The sequence below is a fragment of the Falco punctatus genome, assembly GCF_963210335.1.
Source record: "Falco punctatus genome assembly, chromosome: 3".
In the NCBI taxonomy this organism is placed as follows: Eukaryota; Metazoa; Chordata; class Aves; order Falconiformes; family Falconidae; genus Falco; species Falco punctatus.
In genome coordinates this window covers 71,350,467-71,374,292 of record NC_137582.1, presented here as the reverse complement: position 1 = coordinate 71,374,292, position 23,826 = coordinate 71,350,467, and the positions used below count along the sequence as shown (strand labels likewise).

The 23,826-nt window shown below is 36.5% G+C and overlaps 1 protein-coding gene across 12 annotated transcripts in view; it reads right to left on the bottom strand.

Annotated features, from left to right (window-relative positions):
- Nucleotides 1-23,826, bottom strand: part of INVS (inversin) — a 99,075-nt gene that overhangs the window by 11,704 nt on the left and 63,545 nt on the right. For all 12 annotated transcript variants that reach the window (XM_080378567.1, XM_080378568.1, XM_080378569.1 and 9 more), the window contains 7 exons: nucleotides 23,064-23,235; nucleotides 18,249-18,404; nucleotides 16,532-16,761; nucleotides 14,836-14,942; nucleotides 11,260-11,472; nucleotides 4,859-5,157; nucleotides 113-920 (listed from right to left, as the gene is read on the bottom strand). In XM_080378567.1, coding sequence (XP_080234693.1) covers nucleotides 113-920; nucleotides 4,859-5,157; nucleotides 11,260-11,472; nucleotides 14,836-14,942; nucleotides 16,532-16,761; nucleotides 18,249-18,404; nucleotides 23,064-23,235 — 1,985 coding nt within the window. The remainder of the gene's footprint in view (nucleotides 1-112; nucleotides 921-4,858; nucleotides 5,158-11,259; nucleotides 11,473-14,835; nucleotides 14,943-16,531; nucleotides 16,762-18,248; nucleotides 18,405-23,063; nucleotides 23,236-23,826) is intronic.

Below are 23,826 nucleotides of genomic sequence, written 5' to 3'. Positions count from 1 at the left end.
CTGTAATGTTGTATGCAAAAGGAAAAAATAAAGCACATTGCCAACAAGCCTAATTTAATTTACATCTTCTTGTATTTCACTCTTCTCTAGCTACTGAAACAAGTAGTCTTACCTTCTCCACGTCCTCTGTATGACTGTAGCAGCATAGTTCTTCTTCCGAAACAGCTCTTTTCTTTTTCTTTCTTTTTCTATAATCTGCATTCGAATCTCTAAAGGGATTAGTTCAATATTTGTACTTTGCCATGTGACAGAACATAATTGATCATCTGCATTCCTGGATCCAATTACGCCTGTTTTTTCCAAGTTCAAACTGTCATCAGGAGGAGAGCATGCTGCTGGGTTTCTTGGCACAGTTCTGGTAGGTTCTGCCTCAGCAGACAATAAAGGGGAGGCCTTTTTTGCTAATTCGTTATTTCCTACTTTGCTAGTCTGTTCTACAGCACGCATGCTGTCGTTTCTGGTGCTTACAAATACTGTTTTGGCACTTCCTGGTCTACTAGAGCCGGCTGGTGAACATCGCTCATCGTGTACCTCTTTATTTCTGGATTTCTGCTGATGCCTTTTGCCTTTGGAAGAAGCTTCACACTGCTTTGAGCTTCTTGCAATTCCACCGGTACAACTGACATTGCAGAAGAACACAGCCGTCCCTTCACAATGGTCCCCGTTGCCAGATGAAGACTGACTTGGATCCCTTATTTTTTCCCCAACGCTAGCAGCTCTACAAGCAGAAGAAGTATGCCTTCTGCTCCTCCGAGCACAAGTACCCATTGCCTCGACAGTGTGCTCCTTGTGCTTTTCTCCATCCAGCTCTGCAGCAGCCGCAACCTGATGTTTCACTTCCACTTTTGTTCCCTCTTTTGCTTTGCCACAATGGAAATGGACACAACTTGACTTGGGTTTGATGTGTTTCTTCAATGAATCTTTGGACAGAGAAATGGAAACTAACATTCAGTCACTGATCCAGCAACACATAGTTTATGTCTGTAATTTATTTGCTCAGTTACCTTTAAGGCAACACTAGTATTTACTTAAATAAAAAAATATATATATAAGCAGAAAGAATCAGAAGTGGACATGATTGCCTGTAACAGTACAGCCAAACTTCTTTATCTGCTCATTGTTCTACAAGTATTTTTCTTTCTCACATCACATTTGAGTTAGATGCCTAAAAAGAAGTTTACAAGGAGAAACTATTTCTTCACCTACCTGAATATACTGGTGTTCTTCAAAGAAACCAGCTCGCCATGTGGTGCAGGAATGCAGCCCCATAAACACACTTGCTCATTTCAAGTTCATTTGCTAAACTTTTGCTCTAGCTACCCTGCATCCTGGCGCATGGTGACAGGGTAATCCACTGACCCAGGAAACACAGAGTGCTTGGCTACTCAGTACTTTCCTTGACATCCTAAATGAAACTATCAAGTCCTTTCCGTTTCTCCCTTGCTGCTGTATGATAACTGCATCTGAACACTCTTGTGAGGATAACTTAGCAGCCAGACTGGAATGCAAAACTGAAAATCTCCCATCTACCATTCACTTCCATTTTGTTTGGAAACTAACAAGAGAATGAGAAAATAAGACTAGACAGGATGAAATGTAATCAACAGACAGGGTGTCAGAGGGTAGGTAAGAGGAGGAAGAGAAAAGAGCTCTTTTGATATACTGGAATCACAGAAATATCTTCTAAATCATCCACAACCTGGTGAAACACGCTATATTTTTAGTCACTAATGCTTTTACAGGATATTCTTTTCACTGGATAACACAATATGGCACATTAACAGATTATACAGAAGACACTAATGATCATAACCAATGATATCTCCAATAGAGATTTATGACAGGGACAGGTCAGTATGGGCTGAGAGGCTACTCTTAACTTATAGATGATTCTCATATAGGTAGAAAGCCCTGCATGTACTGGGATGGGGGGTGGGGTGGGTGGGAAATCTTTTATTTTAATCTATTATTCATTTAATTAACGATTTTGTATTTATTTTGAGATATTATTTTAATCTCCCAGAATGGAGAAGGAAATTCTCTCTCTCTTGCATTATACCAGGAGAACAGACAACTAAAAAAAACGTGCCTTCTGATGCCAAGATTTCTATGGGCATAATCCCATTCCCAATGAAGCCAAGTAAAAAATTGCTATTGCCATCAATAAAAATGGTATAGGGCTGACAGTCAGTTCAAACATCCAAAATTTCCACCACCGTCACAACACTATTTTGATCTTTCAACACGGAAAAAGAATACGGCTTTTTAAAAAAGGCCTTGTCATTCTGAACTCACCAAAACCTACTACCTGGTTTGCACATACAGCATGTAGAACGTTTTTTTGCTTCAACCAGAAGACATTTAAGTAGTATGTGCAAACTTCCCCATCTGAGCAACTGGGTAACTGGATAGCAGAAAAAAACCATAATTTGAGTATACAATCTCATCTTTTGAGGCTGAAATAAACTTTCTTAGATAGGAAGACCAAGCAATAACAAGTACAGAGCACAAAAAGAACTAATCTGTTTTACAGTCAAGGCAAATGAGATAACATACATAGGAAAGAGGATTTCTCTGTGGAGAACAGATCAGAAAAGACCCATCAACTAAATCACAGTTTTCACAGGACACAGGATCTAAATTTATATTTAATTCCAAGAAAACATCCAATGAATTTCATTCAAGTTTTGGTCACGAGAGGCCTAATTAAAACACCTCAAGAGAACTGATTAAAGAACTTCATGATCTGATCCTTGCTGCATCAACTTTCCTGGCACCTTTTCAATAGTAAAAAAAGAATACATGCCTGAAAATGGCATATGTTTTATTTCAAGCACAGGCTTTTTGAATTGAGCAAGAGGAGTCTTTCTTTACAATCTCTGAAGGTAAACTGATCTCACTGTAGAAGAAGTAGACTTGTTACATATTTTCAGAATAACCTTGAATGAACAGTTCTGTTCTTTTGTGTTCAACACTCATGGTGAAGACAGATAATAAACAATAACAAAGAATTGCCTATTTAAAATTAAAATACTATCTTTTACAGAAATTATATTCTGCTTTTAAATATACATTGAAAAGCAAAGTATCTCCAGGCAACAGCCTACATGATTATAAAATTTTACTTGAAGAACCATCAACATGGAAAAATTATTCTGGCATAGCTACGTAAGGATATCTCCAACTTCATGGAAGCCTTCAGCCTAAAGTCCAAGCTACATGCTGCTGGCATTTGCTCCTGGTTTGAATTCCCTACATTACTGTGAAGGGTAATGCAGATAACTGAACATAAATGCATTTTTTCAAATACAAGTATCAAATCAGAATCCTCTGCAGAAAATTTGGAAAATTCAGCCCTGTCCTCTGTAGTCAGTTTGACTCTATAACGCATGTTTCCCACGGACTACCTACTACCTACTTCCCTAAGTCATTCTCTCAGTGCAAAACCATTGTATTTCTTCCAAGTAACAGTGGTAGTCTGACTGATGCAATGCAGTTCCCACTGTCATAACCAATGGAAGATTTTGGCTAAGGATGGATGCTGGAGTCAGTAAAAGAAAAGGTCACTTGTTTCTCTTTCACAGTTTCTTTGTCCTTCTCATTCTTTTCTCCCCACTTCACTACTGCAATCCTCCCCACATCTTTCTTTCTCCTTTCCCATTTTTCCATATTTATCAATTTCTCCTCATTATGTTCATGACAACTATCCATTTTTCATTTGGCAACCACTGTTTCTGATTATTCTCACATGTTTTACTTTGTCATCTGAATATTTTGATTAATACAAAGTTAAAACACATGCAGGTAAAGCTCGCTAGCATTTTTAACACCTCTGTTTATCATTACCTAGCTATCATAGTATATCTTGGGCTAAGATATATATGTCTGCTTGTACTATGACAATATAGTCAAGTATTTTGTTACCAAGACATTTCCATGTAAAAGCTAAAGAAATATAGTAAAAAGACTCAGCAGGAACAGCTCTTTGACTTTCTTTTCTTTCGCATTATTGAAATATTCTGATTAGCAGAGCATCCAGAAGGATTAGCAATATTTTTACATCTGAGGAGTTCTTGCAACTTACCTTAAACAAACTACTTATCCAATTTTTGCTTCTAATGATAACAAAGATGATTTAACATTACCAGTTTTGAAAGATTTGAGCCATGGGCTCAAATAACCGGCTGAAGTCAGAACTGATCAAAACGTTATTAAAATGTTTATTTTGCAAAACTAATATAGGAGTGGGCAAGAAATAATAATAAACTGATGATACATTTACAGACAATAAAAGAGTGCAGCAGGGCAAGAAAAGTAACAGAAGGAGCTATCACACACTTTCATAGTATGATTTCTAAAAACAGTCTCACTTCTCAAAAAATATCCTAGTGTTCTCAACAAGAGGACTTCAGAGACAAAGCACAGGAGAACCCTTGTCAGGGAGAACAAAGCTGCCTGAACAGTTCCCTTTGTATGGTAGGGATGTCACTTAGAACAATTTTATCCTCATTTTAACCTTGCTTAAAACCAAGAGTTACCATTTCTCCATTAACATTCTTCAGATAGCCCACAGATACGCCAAGTATCTTTAATCTCATTTTCTCCAAACAGTGAAACTAATAGATCAAATTCCAACAACCAGTTCTCACATATTTTAGGTATTTTTACAGACACTGTACATACTGGTATTTTGATAGAACACATGCAGTAAAAGAATCTATATCTAACCCTATCCTATATGAATTGTTTGAATAATGAAAGAATAAGGAATGATAGAAAGATAAACAGTTCCCATATATAAACCACCCCCAGACATGGACAAAAAGAATAATCAAGACAATTAAAAAACATTACAGACCTTGCCTGATTTTATGACCTTCACTCTGAGGGTCTCCTGACAGGCAACTCTCCCTTGGTGTAACTTTGTTGTGAAAAGCTTTAGGTGAACCTCTACTGTTTCTCCTTGGTTGAATCTGTGAAGCACTGAGGGACAGAGGTCTCTTATTCTGTGTATCAATTGATTTATTAGGTGACTGCGAGATGCTGGTAGTCTTCTCTTGATTTGTAGGATTCTGTTGTACTTGAAACCTATTTTGTTCCACGCTCTGCATCCCTTTCTGTAGCTTGGCTTTTCTCTTACTTTCCTCTTCACGTTTCCTGTAATCATAGTCAATACTGTAAGAATTCCAAAGACAAAATCTTGGGAGCGTGTATCTAACTTCAACACATGCCCTTCCAGAATCCTGACGCTGCCCCAAAAGAAAGGGAGACCTACTGCACTGAAGTATCTTGGCTTGATCCAAAGTAACAACTGACTTGCAGCTACAGCCTAAAGAAGGTTAAGTCCTTATCAGCCAGCTGCCCGTTCAGTTTGTGGGAGTTTAAACTGATTTTACAATACTCCCTTATTGAAAACAATGACATTTATTTTTTTATAAACAAAAATTCAAAGGAGGATTTTAAAGAGGTGTCAAAAGACAAGAAATATGATACTAATAACTATGCTTCAAATTTGTGATGAACAATGCTTTAACACAAGTAGTAATGCAATGAACTGTATTTGAAAATAGGAAACTCTTATTAAAGATGTTGTATCTTTGACAATTATTTTTCATGCTTGCCTGTGTCATAATTATTACAGAGAATTATAAACCAACTTCAAACTAGCTATTGGTACTAATATTCTGCTATGTATTTATCATTACTAGATAATTAATATATTTTACATAAATAGATTATACATTATACAAATGATAAATATGAGATGTGAACTAAAAATGTGTACACATAGTATGCCATGACAATCATGATGCTTCGTTTTCAAAAGCGAAAGAAGTCATGCATCTCTTAAATAGCATAGATAGAAAAGAGAATTTTGGACAAGGTTATGAAAGGCGCATCTGTGGAATAAAGTTTTGCAGCCTGTTTTGAAATAAAGTGAGATATCATTGCACTTTAGCTTTTACATTCTTTTTCCTACAAAGCAGAATACACCCAATAGCAAACATTACATACCTACCTACTACTGAATTTGTTTTTATAAATTAAGCACTGGTTGTAAGATGAAGTGACACTTTTCCTGTTGGAATGGACAGGTGGTAAATGTCATTATCATGTAGCTGTCTGGTATTTTAACTTGCTTCCAATGCTACAACATAGTTTGCAGACTGTTGACACGTTAGCTCACAGCACAGCATATGACAAGTTAGTTATGCAGCATGCCATCATCAGTTCCTGTGAGTCATATCAATGCCAGTATATGTCATTTCAGAGGAGGCTGCCAGAGAGAAGCCTTAACTTTATCTGTCAGTGCTATCTTATCAAGTACGCTTTGCAGAAGAAGCTGACTGAACTTTGCACCTGAAAAGCTGCTAATTGACCTAAAAAATACACTCTTGGCAGCTTGAGGTTCAGTATTCCCTCTGCAACAGAAAAAAAAGTGGCTAGTTTCAAATAATATTGGCATTCCACAATCGGACTATGCGGTTGCATACAGTATGGGTCTCACTGCCGTTACTCTGCTGTTTGAGCTGATAAATCAGATCTTACTATTCACAGAATAGTCATTTTCTTTTCTTTACAAGAATCGAGCAGCCTATTACTAGTATTCTCCACTCAGGGTATTAAGTGTGAGATGGGTTGTGTGATACAGAATCAAGCCAGAACGGCCTGCACTCTTTGGGCGTGCAGATTAACTCAAAACATTAACTTCAGCAACATACCAACTGTAAAGTTACTGAAATGACAGAGGACCAGAAACTAAGTAGTAGTAAAATGGGATTTTTTTAAAAAAGGTCTTGTGTGCTAATTGATCAGATTAAACTGAAGAAATAATAAATGGAAGAGATTTCAAAGCTCACAGGAAAGGACCTCTGGGGACCATCTAGCCCAACCCCCTGCTAAAGCAGGTTCACCCAGAGCAGGTTGCACAGAATCACATCCAGGTTGGTTTTGAGTATCTCCAGAGAAGGAGACTGCACAACCTCTCTGGGCAGCCTGTTCCAGTGCGCTGTCACCCTCAGAGTAAAGAAGGTTCTCCTCACATTCCTTCTAAAGTTTTTAGGGGTAACCATTTTAAGATTACATCTCCCAGTTTTCTAAACACCTCAGGATTAATTTTGTCAGGCTAAGATGATGTGAAAGCACCTCACTCATCCAATTAGTCTCTAAACTGTTGTTTTAGTATTTTAGCCTGCATTGCTGCCCTTTGTTATTGTGTGAATTCCATTTGCTAATGGACATCATTTGAAATTTAAGAAAGACTGAAGGAAAAACCTCAGCCTTCTTCACATCACTTGCGGACCAACTCTCTTTGCTCTTCCTTTTACAATGTGTACGTTTACAATGATTTATTGTGATACCTCATATCCCTTGCTAGTTGTTCTTATTTTGCACCTCAGCTTGTTTAATTTTATCATTGTATGTTAATATTACTACCTTCAGTTTTATAATTGCACCAAATTCTCACCACATGCTTTTCCTTTTCAGGTTGCTGAAGAGCTCACCATTCTCTCTCTTGCTACACTACCCATCTCTTCTCAGCATGTGGGCCTTACTACCAGTTTTTTGAAGAACCTCGTGATCTACATGTACTGTCTTGCCGCTAGAACGTTTTCCTAACTCTATTGAAGGCTGTTTAATTGAGCTGATTTAATTTCTTGTTGTTCCTCTCTTCCTAAATATCACAAGTTACTTAGTCTTAACTCATTTTCATCCATTTCCCTTTCATATCCACCTTCACAATCAAGCTTCCTCCAACTGGTCGGAATGAAATCCAGAAGACTTAGTGAAAACAGAAGTATGGATTCAGGAACTTACTTCTGAGAAATTCAAATGGATGGTCAACCAGTGATGAATGAGTTCCACAGCCCTTTTACAAAACGGCATACACTGGACATCAGTTTTCTCAAAATATGCTTTAAACCCTAAAGTATTATTTTTCTAAAGACCTGGTTTTGTAAAAAATACAAAAGCCTCTTTGTAAAAAAGATTTTAAAGTCCATCAGTTTACCTGCATGTAGTCTGACTGGTTTTTAAATGCCTCCTTCCCCGCCTGCCTCTGTGCTGCCCTCCTAAAGCACTGCTTCTCTCCATCCCACCCATTAATAACCAGTTACTTTCACTCCCCCTGAAGAAAAACACCTATTATATTGACACATTTACGGCTGTTAAAATGTTCAGTGCTCATATATTGCATCAACATTGCACTCTTCCAAAAGATCATAGGATCATAAGGCAAGACATATTGGAAGGGATCTCAGGAAGTCATCAAGGCCAACGTTATGCTCAGAAAAGGGTCAACTGTAGGACAGACTGGGTTGCTCAGTTGGGTCTTGAAAATCTTTAAGGATGGAGACTGTACCACTTCTTTGGGCAACCTGTTCCACTGCTCAACTGTCCCAAGGGTGAAAAAATTTCTCTTTATTTCCAGTCAAGATCTCTCTTGTTTCAACTTATGTTGAAGCAAGTTTCCGTAGGACCAAAGTGAGGCCAACCAGTCTGCAGTTCCCCAGATTGTTCCTTTGGCCCTTTTCCAAGTTGTGTGTAACATTTGCTTTCCTCCAATCATTAAGGACCTTCCCTGGCCTCTATGACCTTTAAGGATGTTGGAAAGTGGCCCTTTAAGGACATCAGTTAGTTCTCAGCACTGTTGGATGCAACCCATCTGGTCCCATGGACATTTCTGGGCTGAGTTCTCTCAAGTGATCCCTGACTTAATCCTCATTCACAGCTGGCAGTCCCCCCCTCCTTGAATCATGCTAAGCACAGAGGCATGGGAGACCTTCTTGGTAAAGACTGAGGAAAAGGCAGCGTTGAGTACTTTGCCACACCTGTCTGTTGTCACTACGTCACCATTCAGCAACAGGCCCACATTTTCCTTGCTCAGCCTTCTACTATTAATGTAGAGGCAGAAGCGTACCTCGTACCTCATTATCTGTGACATCCCTTGAAAACCTCAACTCCATTTGAGTTTTGGCTTTTCTGATACCACCCCCACATGCCCAAGCAACATTTTTACACTCTTCCTTTGCAGCCCATCCCTGCTTCCACCTCCTGTATACTGCCTTTTTGCATTTGAGCTCCGTTACCCAAAATTGGTCTTCTGATATGTCTCCTTGCTCAATGACATAATAGCGTGTACATTGTTTTGGCCTGCATCAATCTTAATTTTATAGATTACCATTTCTTTTATACAGGTTTGTTCAAGATGGGAGAATATGTTTGTATAGAAATGTGTTACAGGTACTGAACACTGTGAATGTAGCTTTACCAGAAAATAATACAGGTATGAGGTACCGGTTGACTTTTTGTTAAGGAAAAAAACTAAAAAAAAAAAAAAAAAAAAAAAAAAAAGAAAAAGAACAGACTAATTAAAACATGCAGTCTTAGGAATGATTTATGTTAGTGTGACTCTCTAAAATAACGTATTACAAAGCAAGTTTTAAATACATGCACTGAAATAGTTGGGGGGTGGGGGTGGGGGGCTGTTCAACCTAAGAATTCACCAGCATTCTGGATTCCCACATAATGTCTACTTTTATCTGGAGAGCAGATTTTTTAAACATCAGTAGGGATATTAGTTTTTTGCACGTAGCAACACTCTGGCCAATTTTAGCTGTGGAATGCACAGATGGGTACACAGAATGATGACAACATAATGTCCCCTCCAGTTTATTACAGATCATAAAATTGCAATTAAATAAAATTTGTTATGTGACAACTTGATTTGCTTGTACACTCCAATTGTATTTTAATTCTGTTTTTATGGTATTTTGTACACAGACTTTGTTTCTATTGTTTTCAAACAAATCAACTACAGCTTAGTAGGTTTCAGAAAGCGCATCAGAAACTTACAAAGACAAACAATTATAAAAACATCCCCAAATTTCCATGAGGCAATCCTTTTTCATTTAATCTTCTAGATGGGGTATCACAGATTCTTCTAAAAATGACTGTCATCACAAAGAATAAAAAATGGTAAACTCAGTTGTGACCACACAGCAAGAAGCAGAGTTCTCCAAACTAAAAAGAAGTATCCAAGATATTCAGGATATTTTCAAAGGCAGCTTCTCGATGCATGGGTTTGACTTCTACCGACTTAAGCAGAAAAAGCAAATTGTAGGAGGTCTGCAAGTTGCAACTTTAGGATCTAAAGGTGTGAGCAAGAAATTAAGTTATCTGACATTTCTAGCTTTGGTTCTTACTGGGCGTTAACAATTATTCACCAGTATAGTAGTAGCAATCAAACCCAACGAAGATCAGACTTGACAGTTATGCAGAACATCAAACTATCTAATTTGAAATAGAGCACAGTGCAGGTGACTTTGTCTATGATACACAGATGCAACAAGAATATCCCTAGATGCAGTAAATTACATTGTGTGTCTATTCATATGACCTCTTCTAACAGAAATATTACCACAAAATCATGCAGAAATCTTTTCTGACTTACATTTGTTCATTTCAGAATCAGATTTCTTTGTAAGAAACGAGCTGCTAGTTTATTCTTCTTCATATTATGAATCTTAAAGATAAGGCCCAAGCAAGCATTTTAGAACTTCACCACTTTGCTACCATTACCTCATTTAAATAGGATAGAAATTCAGAACCTACACATCTTACAAATAACTATTTGAATTCCATATGTTCATTATCTAAAATCTAATATCATGATTTTATGGTAACTCTAATTCAAGAGCAGAAAATGTAAGTGCAGAGAATGATACTGCCAAGAGAGAAGTTGCAAATAAAATCCAGGAGTTCAGTTTGCTAGAAAAGCACAACTTACTGTTTCACAGGGCGGGTTAAGCCTTATCAAACCAGTATTTTCCCATTTTGTTTTGGGGTTTATTTTCCTTCTTTTCTTCACCTATTTATTATTCTCTTTTCAAAACTGATACACAGACTTGATAGTTCAATAATTATTTCCATTACCTTAGAATGACAAATGTTTTCCAAGTCTTTTTATCATTATACAGAATACCAGGTAACGATTCATGGATGCTAACATGCTAGTTTCTCAGCTTTTGATATTTTGCCTTATTCTTGTATATTACATAAAGCTTGTTATTTAATTTGGGATTATCTGGAAAATAATTTTCATCTACAGGTGTATAGAAAAAAAAAATCCATGATGCTTCCTACAGTTTCATGCGTTTTACCAAAAGGAAAAATAAATGATGACGAGTTACACATAAAATCATACACTGATACAAACTTAGGACAGATGTCTATTTGCATTTCCAGCCTCAGACTTACTTGGCAGCAGCATCTTTTCTCAGCTGTTCGTGCTTCATTAAAAGATTCTTCCTCTCTTGAAAAGCCTTTCTAACTTTGTATCCTTTGTAGACAGCCTGAATTTTGAAAGCAGCAATGTCCTGTATGGCAGCTATAGACAGAGCCCCATGTTCTAACATGAACTGAATCACTTCGTGGTGTTCACCAAGCAAGGCATAATCAAGTGGAGTATATCTGAAAAAAACACAAACCAAACCAACAACCCCAAACCCAAGCCGACAATAATTATCATTAAACTAGAATTCTAATCATAACGTGCATTTACTTCATCCGCATTTCATAAGACGGCAACTTCTAGTTTGAAGACAGATTAAACACTGTTTTCAGTAGGCTGTTTTACTAATTTTTTAACATTATTTCCCTGCCTTATTCATTCTACACACCATGACTACACATCATACACACTATGTTTAAGGCTTATTTTAGTCTCCTAATTAAGGGGGGGAGGGGGCAGACTATATGAAGCATTGGATCAAAATCCTCCAAAGCCCTATGAATAGAATTAACTGCTTCAGGTAAGCAATCTTAAAAAGGTGTTGGGATTCTCATATAGGAATACAACTTAAATAAAAAGCAAATTAAAACTTTCTTTTGTGTTACTTCCATACGAATTTAAGTTCTAGATATTTACTGTCAAATCTGGCTTAGTTTCTATAACAATGACTGAGAACAGTTTGACTGATGAAGCAGCAGGATTATGCCCACACCAAGGGATAATATAGATATTTTATTTTTTTTTACGCATTAGGAAGACTTAAGTCTGTTTTCAAATGGACACAGGTGCTAGAAATATTAACTATTTTATTTATTATTAAATATAAATCAATAAATGTTAAATGGTTTTGCTTTTTAATGGTGTCAAAGATGCCTAAGCCCTTTTAAAAATAATTCCCAAATTTTCCATTATCAATAAAGGAGCAAAATTTACATACCTCCCTCACCAGCACTGAAACATTGGACAAAGACATTCAGTGACTGAAAATTATCAGTCACAAACTATAATCAAGACCATATAATAGAAGACGATCAAATAGCAAATGTCAATGCATGTGTTTGTGAAAATTAGGGCTCTTCTTGATGGTAACTTGCTAGGACGCAATGCTGGTAAGCAAAGAAAAACAGACAGAAAGCACAATTGGACTTGCCATGCAGCAATGATCTGATGGAAGGATTAACAGTATCTGAACTGAAGTGTCTGCAGGAATAAAGACAACGACATAACAAGAAAATGTGTATGCCAAGGTGCGTTGCTGATAGCGTTTGAAGAGATACAGATTTTTGATAACCCAGGAATGGAAACTTCAGAAGGGACCTCATTTCAGAAAACTGCATTTTTAAAGTATACCTGATTTTGAATATTTTCATTAAAAACATAAAGCTACTAAAGTAAACTTTATGCCTTCAGTATGTATGTACCAAGACAATGTATTATATTACAGATCCCAGTCATGAAGACCGGTATTTTTAAACGTGGCTTCTATAACTCCATTAGACCTATCTGTGGAAGTAAAAAAAAATCACTCAAATCAAATCTGAATAGGGGTTTGTATGACTGGACACTACTCATTCAAAGCCGCTCACACACACTCCTCACAACCAGCCATTACTCTGCTCTGTCAGCTCAAGGTCTGTTAAAAATTTTCTTTTTGAAGAAGTCAGCTTTTAAATCAAGTTGGCTTCACAGGATAACATGCAAAAAGGACATGAGCCATCGTGTGTTATATGTAATTCAGCGTGAAGCTGGTTGAGCAGCAGCTAGCCTGGCATCATGTGATCATGTTATACATACCCAGGACATCAAGTTGGATTATGAAATAAATTTGCAAAGAGCAAAAAATCTATCACACTCCAGACTAGCACCTGATCACATATCCGCAAGCAAGTGGACAGCTTAAAATCCCACATGCAATCTCAGCTCCATCTTTTCACAAACCTATTTAGTTTTAATCACTATGTTTGAATGTTGAACTGGTATCTCATATTGCACTTTAAGAAAGCAAAGAAAGGAAGCTTCTTTCTATGCGTATTTGAAAAAAAAATACTATTTGGTGAAAATGTTACTGATTAAAAAATAATTTCATCCAAACAGATGAACCATATTCATAAGATTATTTTTACTTTCTTACAACACTCAGGTTTTCCACTTTCCAAACTTCCAATCTCTTAACAGTAAAACAAGCTTTGTAGATGTTTATTAAGAAGCAATTGTGTGATTTATAGCTATCTACCTATCTATGAGAATTATATTTAAAGGCTGATTAATCTAGAAATATTGGGGATCTGCATAGTTCTGCACATGGACCAGTGCCTAGGGGCTGACATATGGAATACTGCTAGTTATATTTTGAGTAATCTAGGTTTATACATAAGAACATACATTAATGCCAGAGGGGAACAGAAGAGATACTAACTGAATGGCTATAGTAAAACCACACCCAAGGTCTTTTTCTGACATTTGAGCATCATTAGTACACTTCTAAAAACTAAGGAAAATAGCAGCCTCCTTTCTGGCAAAACAGTGGCTTTTAATCTTACTTATTACCAGTAATTTAATTACAACTGTTTATTTAATTTTCTATCAAAAATCACTAAAGAGAGCATTGGCACTACTTAGGAACTAATTATACTTTCATTTGTGTTTCTCAATAAAAAATGAGAACAGAAAAGGAAGAGAGATCTGAGTGGTTTGGAGTAGAGAACAATAGAGAAATAATAGGGGAAGAAAGCAATTAAAAACTGGGATAAGTATGGAAATCTCCAATTTAGCACTAAAATATGGGGATTTAAAGTCTGTAAGTTATTTAAAATGTTGAAATATTCAAATTTATATGGCACAGTGATCATAATTTTATTTATAATTATAAGGAGGTCATCTACTCTAGAAAAGGCATTATAAATTTCTGCTAATAGTAATTATCTTCACAGTCAGGTGACTAATTCAAGCTCCACAACCCAAATCACATTTAAAAAACTATTATTTATATGTCAATGAAAGACAAAGAAAAGAGATGCAAATGTACTGTCTCTTTATGATTATAGGAGGATTTTTTTTTTTTAAATAGGCCTTTAGAATACAGTTAACCACCAGGTAATGTGTAATCACTATTTTAAAACCTAACATTGCATTTCTCCCATTTTCTTTCTTCTCACTGTATTCTACCAAACAGAAAAGAAAAATTCCAGTCTAATCCAACAGCAGCAGAAATGTCTTTTTATCCTTTATCTGTACATATCCACTGTCAATTTCATATACATGAAAAAGATTTTTAGTATTTCAAACAAGACTAGAATGAATAAATACTTGCAGAAATCTCTGTAAGTTCAAGGTTCAGAAGTATAAACAGTTGAATTTGCAATGTCTTACTTAAAGAAGAGATTTTTCACATTAGAAAAGCTGCTTACACTGAAGCTCAAGATTACAGCACTCCTTTTAGATACAAGATCACAATTCTCTGGCAACGCCTGAACACTTAATATTGAAATCAGTAGGTAGCACTTTTGCTAAATTACAAACTAATGCATTCAGACAAGCAATACCTCTCCTCGCTGTTCTCCATATGATTAGGAAAAGCATCAAAACCAAGCAGCAACTTTATAGCATCAAGGTAGCCATTGTTACAGAGCCAGTGCAAAGCAGTTCTTCCCTGCAAACAATAGAACAGCACAAAAATAAATATTATCCCTGAACTCTATCGTGCCACAATAAAAGTTGTAAATCATACTGTAATTCATGCTTTTATGGACATGAAGGACAAACTAATTCTTATAAACAAACCTCCTTGTTAAAATAAAAGAATAGAGCACTTTAAAATTAAGTAACTTTTTTTTAAAAAAAAAAAAAAACAAGATTACAACACTAGTGCTTTTTTACCTAAAGCGGTTGAAAACCAGCATTAGGAGACTAGCTCTAGAATTGCTTTCTTTGCAGCTATACCACCCAGGTCTGAAGCAGCTCTCATCGGCTGTTGTAGGTCAGACTGTTTTCTAGGCTGCTCCAAGACACTGTGGTAAGACTGAAAGAATTACTACAGAATTCAAAATCAGATGAAGTTTGAGGAAAACGTATCAGCCCAGGCAGACTCCAGCTGTGCTTTCAAAACAAGCCCGAGTTCAGAAGTCTAGTTTCCCTCACATGGTGGAGAAGTCCAGCTCTCAAGCTGCACTCTATATAGCCAGCTCATATATGACCAGTATTGGGACTGGGATCACAGAACCACAATACGAATACCCCAAGTTCTGTTAATACCAACAAAACACATATTTCACTTCACTTCCAGGTCATGCCCCCTGTCTGCATCTCGCTTTTCTGAACTCCAAAACGTAGGGAATACGAAGAGGCTGGGAACCACAGAAAACCACGAAGACTTTGTGAGTTCAGTGCTAGCAAGCCACCTCCCTGAACCCCAAGGGCTGAAAAGCACGCTGCAATGTCTCTGTGTGAAATAGAGGGGAGCTGATGTGTTCAGCTGTACTCAAGCGGATGCCACACAGAGCTGGAAGCAGGCTGGAAAATCTCCCCAGCATGCTCTATAGAACACATAATAAAACCCACTTTTCCATTACCTGGAATTATCCATGCTGTACAACGAACAGCTACAGAAAAGTTTAATAAATGGGGTGAAATTCTTTTGACTGATGAAGTTCTACTGACTTCTGAGAAATTATCTCATATAACAAGGAAATCTGTTATATGTTGCACAATTATTTTGGCTCCTAATTTCACTTACTGCTCGAATAATGGCACAAAAGAACATAAAAACTCATCAGTGTTCTTTTTTTTTTTTCACCTGGAAGAGTGATACATATGTGGATACTTATGTAGGTAAGAAAATGAAGCAGTTCTTGTGCAATCTCACTTGCAATATCTTATTTGCTCTATCTGCATGCTGAAGAAACACATAACAGACTATAAATTCACATTCTCATGTTAGCTGTTAATAAGGAAGAACAGAAGAAATTTGATTATTAATATGACTCCTCATAAGATCACACTTTGATAAGGAAAAGTCAAGTGATATGGAAAAATGCAAATCTTCAATTCTTGCTGCATATTGAAATACTACTTTTCATTCAAGGTTTCAGAAGAGAAGACACAGGGAAAATTACATCAGGATGCATTTCCCTTCATGATAGCAGAAATGCTTCTATGTCCCAGAAAAGGGAATGATCTTGAAGGAAAATGTTTTGATTTATGATTATTCTAAAGTTAATAGCTCAGTGAAGAACAACATACCTCTTTATCCTGAATATTTGGATCTGCGTTGTTTTCCAGTAACACTACCATACAGTTAATGTAACCTCCATAAGCAGCACACTGCAAAGGTGTTCTACCTGCATAATCTTGCACATTAGGGTTGATTTTATTTTCTATCAAGATTTGGCACACATCAGCATTTCCTCCCAGGGCTGCCCAGTGAAGGGGTGAATGGCCATCTTGGTCAACCAAATCTACCCTTGCTCCTCCTGTAACAACAAATATATTTCTGAACATAAACAGAAAATAATTTTGAATGTAAAGAAAAGAAAGGAAAAAGGTTATGGTCAACTAGAAATTATTTGGTAAACTGAAAATTCAGATAAATATTTCTGAAAGTAACTTCAACTTTGTTGCTAAAATCCTAAAATCTAAATCAAAATTAACTGGGAATGAAATAGTTTCAGTGAGGGTCAGGCATCTAACTTTTACAAGCTTCTGAGTGTCCCCTCAGATGCTTTAGAATCTCCAGATTTGTCAAATGCCCTTGAAAAACCTAGCCTTTGTTTGTTTCAGGCCTATTAATCTGCAGTGAAATTTTTATTTCTTAACAACAAAATCACTTTTGAAAATTAGACCTCAGATTAAATCTCTTTTTAGATCTCTAAAGCAGACAAGATAAAATATTCATTGTAAAAACGACTTTTGAAAAAAGCTTATTTTTTTTTTAATTCAAGCATGCTAAGACTCTTTTATGCAGATAATTAATTTCTCTATGTGCTCCTGTAAGGTGTAAAAGCTCTGTACAAAGAAAACCCCAGCAACAATGAATGTCGATATCATAAAATATTTAATTAAGCATAACTCAGATTATGATAACCAAGCTTCTTGCATCTACAAAAGCTAAGTGGCTCAGAGGGTGGGAGAAAGAGCTTAACAGTAGGTTAAAATATACCCAGCAGATCACAGAGAGAAGCATGCTTTTCAGTAAGAAAGGCTGGTTGACGGAAAACTTGCAACTTGTTAGCCTGGATACTTCAACTGTCCATAAATGCGGTATTTCAAGTAGGAGCTCCAACTACTTGCAAAGCTAAGTGAAGCTTACTTGTGAAGCTAAAAGGACAGAATTTTGCATCTAAGATACTACTGTTCTTTCACCATACTTCTTACACTTCAGCAGTTTTTACAGTTATCTAAAATTTTGTGTATTGTTAAAATCTTATTTCTGTCTACAAATAAAATACTGCACATAAAAAACCAACCAGAGGAAAATATTAATGATTTAGGATTTTTGATAGCTACCTGCTACCTTCATTAAAAAATAAAGATTCATTTAAATAGTAAAAAAACGAACACAATTGTCAAAGAACCTTAAAACTGCTTTCTCACAAAATAGAAGAAAGTTTAATTTGGTTTTACTTAGTGAAGGAAAAAAAAAAAGAAAACGAATGACTTACTGGGGGAAGAGGCAGTTTGAGAGACTAGAACATACTTAAAAGGCCTGCGAAAAGAGCTGTGAAAAGAACTATCCCAGTTTTTAAAGTATTATATTTAACACTTCTAGCCATTTTTCACAACATTCTGATAACCTTTTACATTTACTAGCGCTGTTCCACAAAGGGTACTTACAGACAAAATGTGCTTTAGGAAAGTAATTTTCCACCTCGCCTCTTGCTCAGCTATGCTGTTTATTTCCCAGTCCCACAGAAAGCACCACCAGAACTCTGAACAGGTTTGCAAATTTGTAATAGCTGACCTCTAATGAGTGTTTGTATCACTTCTTTGTGTCCCATCTCACAGGCTCGGAAAAGCGGCGTATGTTTCATGACATCCAAAGCATCTACCTGTGCGTTATACTCCAACAGCAATTTCACTGTGCTGACATGGCCAGAAAGGGCAGCAGCATGTAACGCTAAGAGAACAAAGTAGTAAGGAAAAGGTATCACAATATCATGAGTTAGAACGTCAAAACAAAAATTAATTTCAACCTTTTCATGGAAAAGTTGTTCTTCAACCACAAGAAACTGAAGAATCAAAGCAAGTGATCACTAACCACATTTGCTTCCCACACAAGCATAAAAACTGTTAGCTCTGAAGCGGATTTCTAACTTGTACAAATAGGAATTTTCACCTTAACACCACCAAGACTGGCTTATGCTGAGGACTTGTATAACATGATCTACTTCTGCTTCTGTTTTGTGACATTTCTTACATCATCCCGATGGAGATGAAACTGCCCATTGCCAGTGAAAGAAAGCTTTCATTATTTCTTCAATAATTTCTTCCTGAAAATACCTTTTATATTTCTTTGAAATAAGGAAAGCTGTTTCAATAAAAACTAACTCCAGATAACTACCTAGCTGTTGCCCCTTCCCCTGCCTTTTTTTTTTTTTTTTCAGAATTACTTGGAGAAAATTTTACACAAAATTATGTAGCAAGGCCATCACATCTTGCATGGTATCTGCAGCTCCCTGTTTTCTTCAGGAAAAAGATGGTGGAAAGACCAGATACTGCATTTTGTCTCATTCTTATAATCTATGAAGCTCAGTTGTATGAAAACTATGCAAGTTGATTCTGCAGACTTCTGCTGTTCTATAGGGTATTTTGCCCTCACATATTTGAATATATGCAGACTTCAGTGAATCTAAACCAACAAATAACACTGAGCTACTTTAGACCTCAGGAAGTAAAGATGTAGTACCCTATAACTGAAGTTGCTGTTGCCTAACACAGCATCCTGTGGGTACCATCAGCTGCAATTCAGGAAAATGTTGAAATGCCAGTCCAACCAGTTCACAGCTCTTCCTGAAGGAAAGAACTACACATGCAATGTGATTTCAAACCAATGGAGGATACATATTTGGTGATTTCACTTACTGTTTGATTTCAAAATGCTTTGGATTATTTCCTATAGTCAGCAATCGAATCAGATAAACCTACATTCTCATACTGCCTTACATGTAGGAATATTTCACAGATGACAAAATCAAAATAATTTAGAATGAAAATACAAAACAGTTCAATTGTAAATGTGCATTTAGTAAAGTGAATTCATGTGTCCCCGTGAAATTTCACAAATATTCATCCTTAGTGAGAATTCACTCTGCTCAAGCAAGGGAAATGAGGGGCTGTAAACAGTACCTAGGTGTCTACTTGTTTAATCTTAAACCAGGCAGGGTCAGCATCGGGCAGAAGCATTACACAGAAAGGCACATCACAAAGTGCAATGCTAGAGGGAAATGCTTCTTGAACCATAGCCAGAATATTAAAACCGTCAGGCTTTTTGTATTTGCCTGCTGCTGTTCACCACTGGTACCAGCTTCACACAGTTTATGAAACAGTAACCTAGCACAACGTGTTACACAGGCACTACTAAGATGCACAGGTTGTTCACAGTGTCCATGAATCAAATCCAGCTGAAGTCTGTTGCCTTAAAACACGCATTCTCAAAATTAGTGACAGTAACTCAATTGTGATACAGACAAATGAGGCACTTCCTACAAGAACTGGGGTTACAGGCAGAGACACTACGAGAAGTGCTGCCTTAGTAATTGGAATCATGCCTTTAAGATGACACTGATGTTTAACTGTTGCAGCTAAGCAGCACAGGGGCACTCACAAAAAGTACCTGTAAGCAGCGAGATCTGCAGTAGCTATGCAAGTGGGTGGCTATCAGCAGAAATTTGACAAGAATGAGATCCCCACTGCTTCGTATTTGAATGGGTCTAGTTTTCAGGGCCTGACCTCACAGTAAACTCTAGGTTCTGGGGTTTGTACTGCATTTTTATGAAACCAAAGGCAGTAAACCACTCCATCAGATGACACATGGGGTGTGTGTAACAATACAATAGAAAAAGAGCTGCTGTGTCAGCTTGGCCAGTTCTTCTCCCCTATCACTCATTCTGACGCAGGCATCATGTTTCGCACTTTGTGCTCAATATTTTCTTGTAAGCCAAATTTTCTGTGATGGAGTCACGGTGACTGAAGAGATTCTTCGGCCAGCTGGTCACAATAGGCCCTTTGTTCAGCCGACAGACAGAGCCCTCTCCATTGTACGCAGTGACGGCAGAGCTATAAAGCTGCCCCTGTAATGCTCCTGCAGCGCTGATCTCTGAGAAGAGGGAAATTCCTTTCCCTTGGTGTCATTCTCCTACACAATACAGACAGTCTCGATGTTCTAGCAAAGCTGAATGGAGAGCTTGCTCTTTTTAAGTAAATGCAAAAGGCTGCGTTAACGCAACATTATAACTGAGCTTAGCAGTCGCACACAAAAGTCAGAAAAACACGAACTCTCCTCAGCAACTGTATCCCAGGCACAGTGGCATGTATGTTATTTTCTATTAGTGCAGTTTTTTTGTTAGAATACCATGCCACTTTTCCCCTCACCAAAACTTGGGAATGATTAAGAACCTTTCGGAAAAAAAACACCCAGGTCTGAAATCAGAGAGTGATTTACTAGTGGGCTTCCTTTTAAGTTTACTGCTCACTACAATAAAGCCCATGCTACTGCACATGCTTGCACAATGGTAAAGTTCAGATTGCTCGACAGCAAGCAACGAACAGCATAGTTCCCCACTTTAAGACTATTAGTGCGTTCTACACAATGGCAATTTCGAGTAAATGGAAAATCCATTCATTTCCTTGGATTAAAAGCCCTACAAGAAAATCAAGAGTACAAGGTGATTACACATCACTGCTATGAAAAGTTTAAGACTGAAAGATAATAAACCCAACCACCTGAATTATTCAAGCATGAAATCCACACCTGAGTAGTTTCAGAAACAAAGTATGTGATTACTGTCCACAAAGAAAACCCTTTTTAAGAAGGTTTGCACAGTGACTGCAACGTTACGGCACCTTAAGGTTTGAAAAAAATACTGTGAGGTATTTAAAAGGGAACTGTCAGGAAGAAGCAAATACAGGTGAGTTATAAAAGATGAAACAAGATTAAACTGCAGCATATGTAGTTTGTAAAGTCATCAAACATGAACACTGAGATTTTATTTGTCGCACTATTTCCTAAACTCAAAAATTACAAACTATCATAACTTGGAAAGACTGATATTTCGTGTGTTAATTTGTAAGGAAAGCAAGAAATTAGATATGTAAATAGAATATTATGCTGACTGTATTTGGCTTTTTGTGAAAAGACCAAATACCAATGCCACCAAAGAAAATAAAAATTTTCAGTTTTTTTAATAAGAAAGTAATATTCATACATGCTATCATACAAATTCTGAACCACGCAAGATATTGCATTTAATTATCATTTATATGCTATTCAAAGTGTGATCTGAAAAGAGAAAAGCTCCTATCTTTGTTTCTTGGTTGGGACAGACCTACACGGAAAGTTCCCTAAATCTAAGCATGCAGCTTAGACTAGTTTGTGTCTGTGTGCAGCCAAAAGATAATGCTTGAGTATACTTTAAAACAAATATATTGAAATTTATATAAACAAACACTGCAATACACATTCTTGTTTGTTTAAAATAACATAGTTTTCTATTTAGGAGAAATGCCCTCTACTCTATTGTATTGTCATGGGTGTGTGCTCTGACTACCAGCTTGGCTATCATTTTACTACTTACTATACATATGTATACATTTTTGTATTTTAAATTTGTGACCTGGCTGAGACTAGCATAGGGTAATTAATGACCTCTTCTCACACAAAATACCTCTGCAGCCCTCTGCTACCAAGCCCCTCCAATTTATGCCCAATATATCCACATACTCCTTTTTTTTTTTTTTTTTGATTCAGATTTCACCAGCACACTATACAGCTCCACTACTTTTACTTGTATTTCCAACACTGTTGGATGCATATACCCTTCAACACCTGTCACTCTGTCAGAACTGTTATTCTATTTTTGTTGAAAGTACCACCTAGGTACAATATGTTTAGCACAAATTCTTATTTTTCATTAAAGGAAATAAATTCATAGTTGCTATAGGATATTTTGAATTTCATTACTTGCATGCTTGAATTCTGAAACACTGTTGCATACCTATCTTTTGCTTCAGGTAGATAATGGGATAATAAACTTGTGGGATATCAAGTTTAACCTTGTTTGGACAACAGAAGTGGAATACCTATAATCTTTATTACACTACCTTTACAAATAACTATGGTACTTAGAATTTTCATTATGATAATTTAGCCACTTCATTGGTTAGTTTGCTCTGTACTGTTTCAAAATATTAATTTACTGACTAATTTTTTAACAGGCATTTTAAGGGAGAGCCTTTTACAAAATTGTTTCATTTTACTCTTCAAAATACAGAACAGCTCTTCCTTTCCCAGGATTACAGATCTAACTAAATAGCTGCATAGCAGTACATTTCTTCTTGCCGTGTTTCAAATGAACTGGTCCAGTCTTCACAGAAAAGATTGTTTCTTTCCCACAATAAGGCAAAGAAGTGACTCACGCAATTAAACCAATGCAGATATATTTTCAGGATTAAAGTACACATCCAAGAAAAGATTAATACAGCTTCTAACACTTTTTCATTCAGTGGAAATCACACTAACTGGAAACATCTAGTGGCTCATTAATGTAAAGCATCTTACCTGTGCCAGCGTATTTGTCTGTCATATTGATATCAATATCCAATTTTAAAGTCAGCATAGTCCTAATGACATCATCACTGCCTTTGCCAGCTGCCCACATGAAGGATGTTCTTCCCTCAAGATCTGAGTCATCTTTTACAGATGGATGTTTCAAAAATACTTCAACTGTTTCCTGAAAAGACATACTATTGAAATTAACACTACAAAGAACCTGCAACAAGAAACTATTGTCTCATTTTGCTGTTTATGAAGCAAATCAAAGCTTCATTTTTCCTTTTTATTTTTACATAGAGTAACAGCTCAACAGCAGCACTGTATTTTCTTTATGCCCTTTGCTTCATCAGTGTTTATAGTGCATCCTTAACTATGAGTTTAACACTGTAATTTATTTCATACTTTTTTCTTTTTAGTGTGAAATATCATGTGTTCATCATAAGGAAGTAAAAGACACTGCAGTCATTGTGAAGAAAGCAATGGGGAAAATATTATCAGCTTATGAAAACATTACTGTAATACTATGATGCTACAACAATGTTCTTTCAAAATATTCTCCTGACATATGTTTTTCTCCAATTTTAAATATGACTGTACACACAAGTATTTTAGTTTGCCAAACTCTTAATAATTTGACTATTCAACAAAAAAAGGACTTCTGGGCCAACATAGACATATCTCCTAGTATTTAATAATACAGCAGGTTACTAATTACAGAAATACTTTAAATCAAAAAAGATTAAGAAAATCTTAAGCCTGCGTCCAGGCT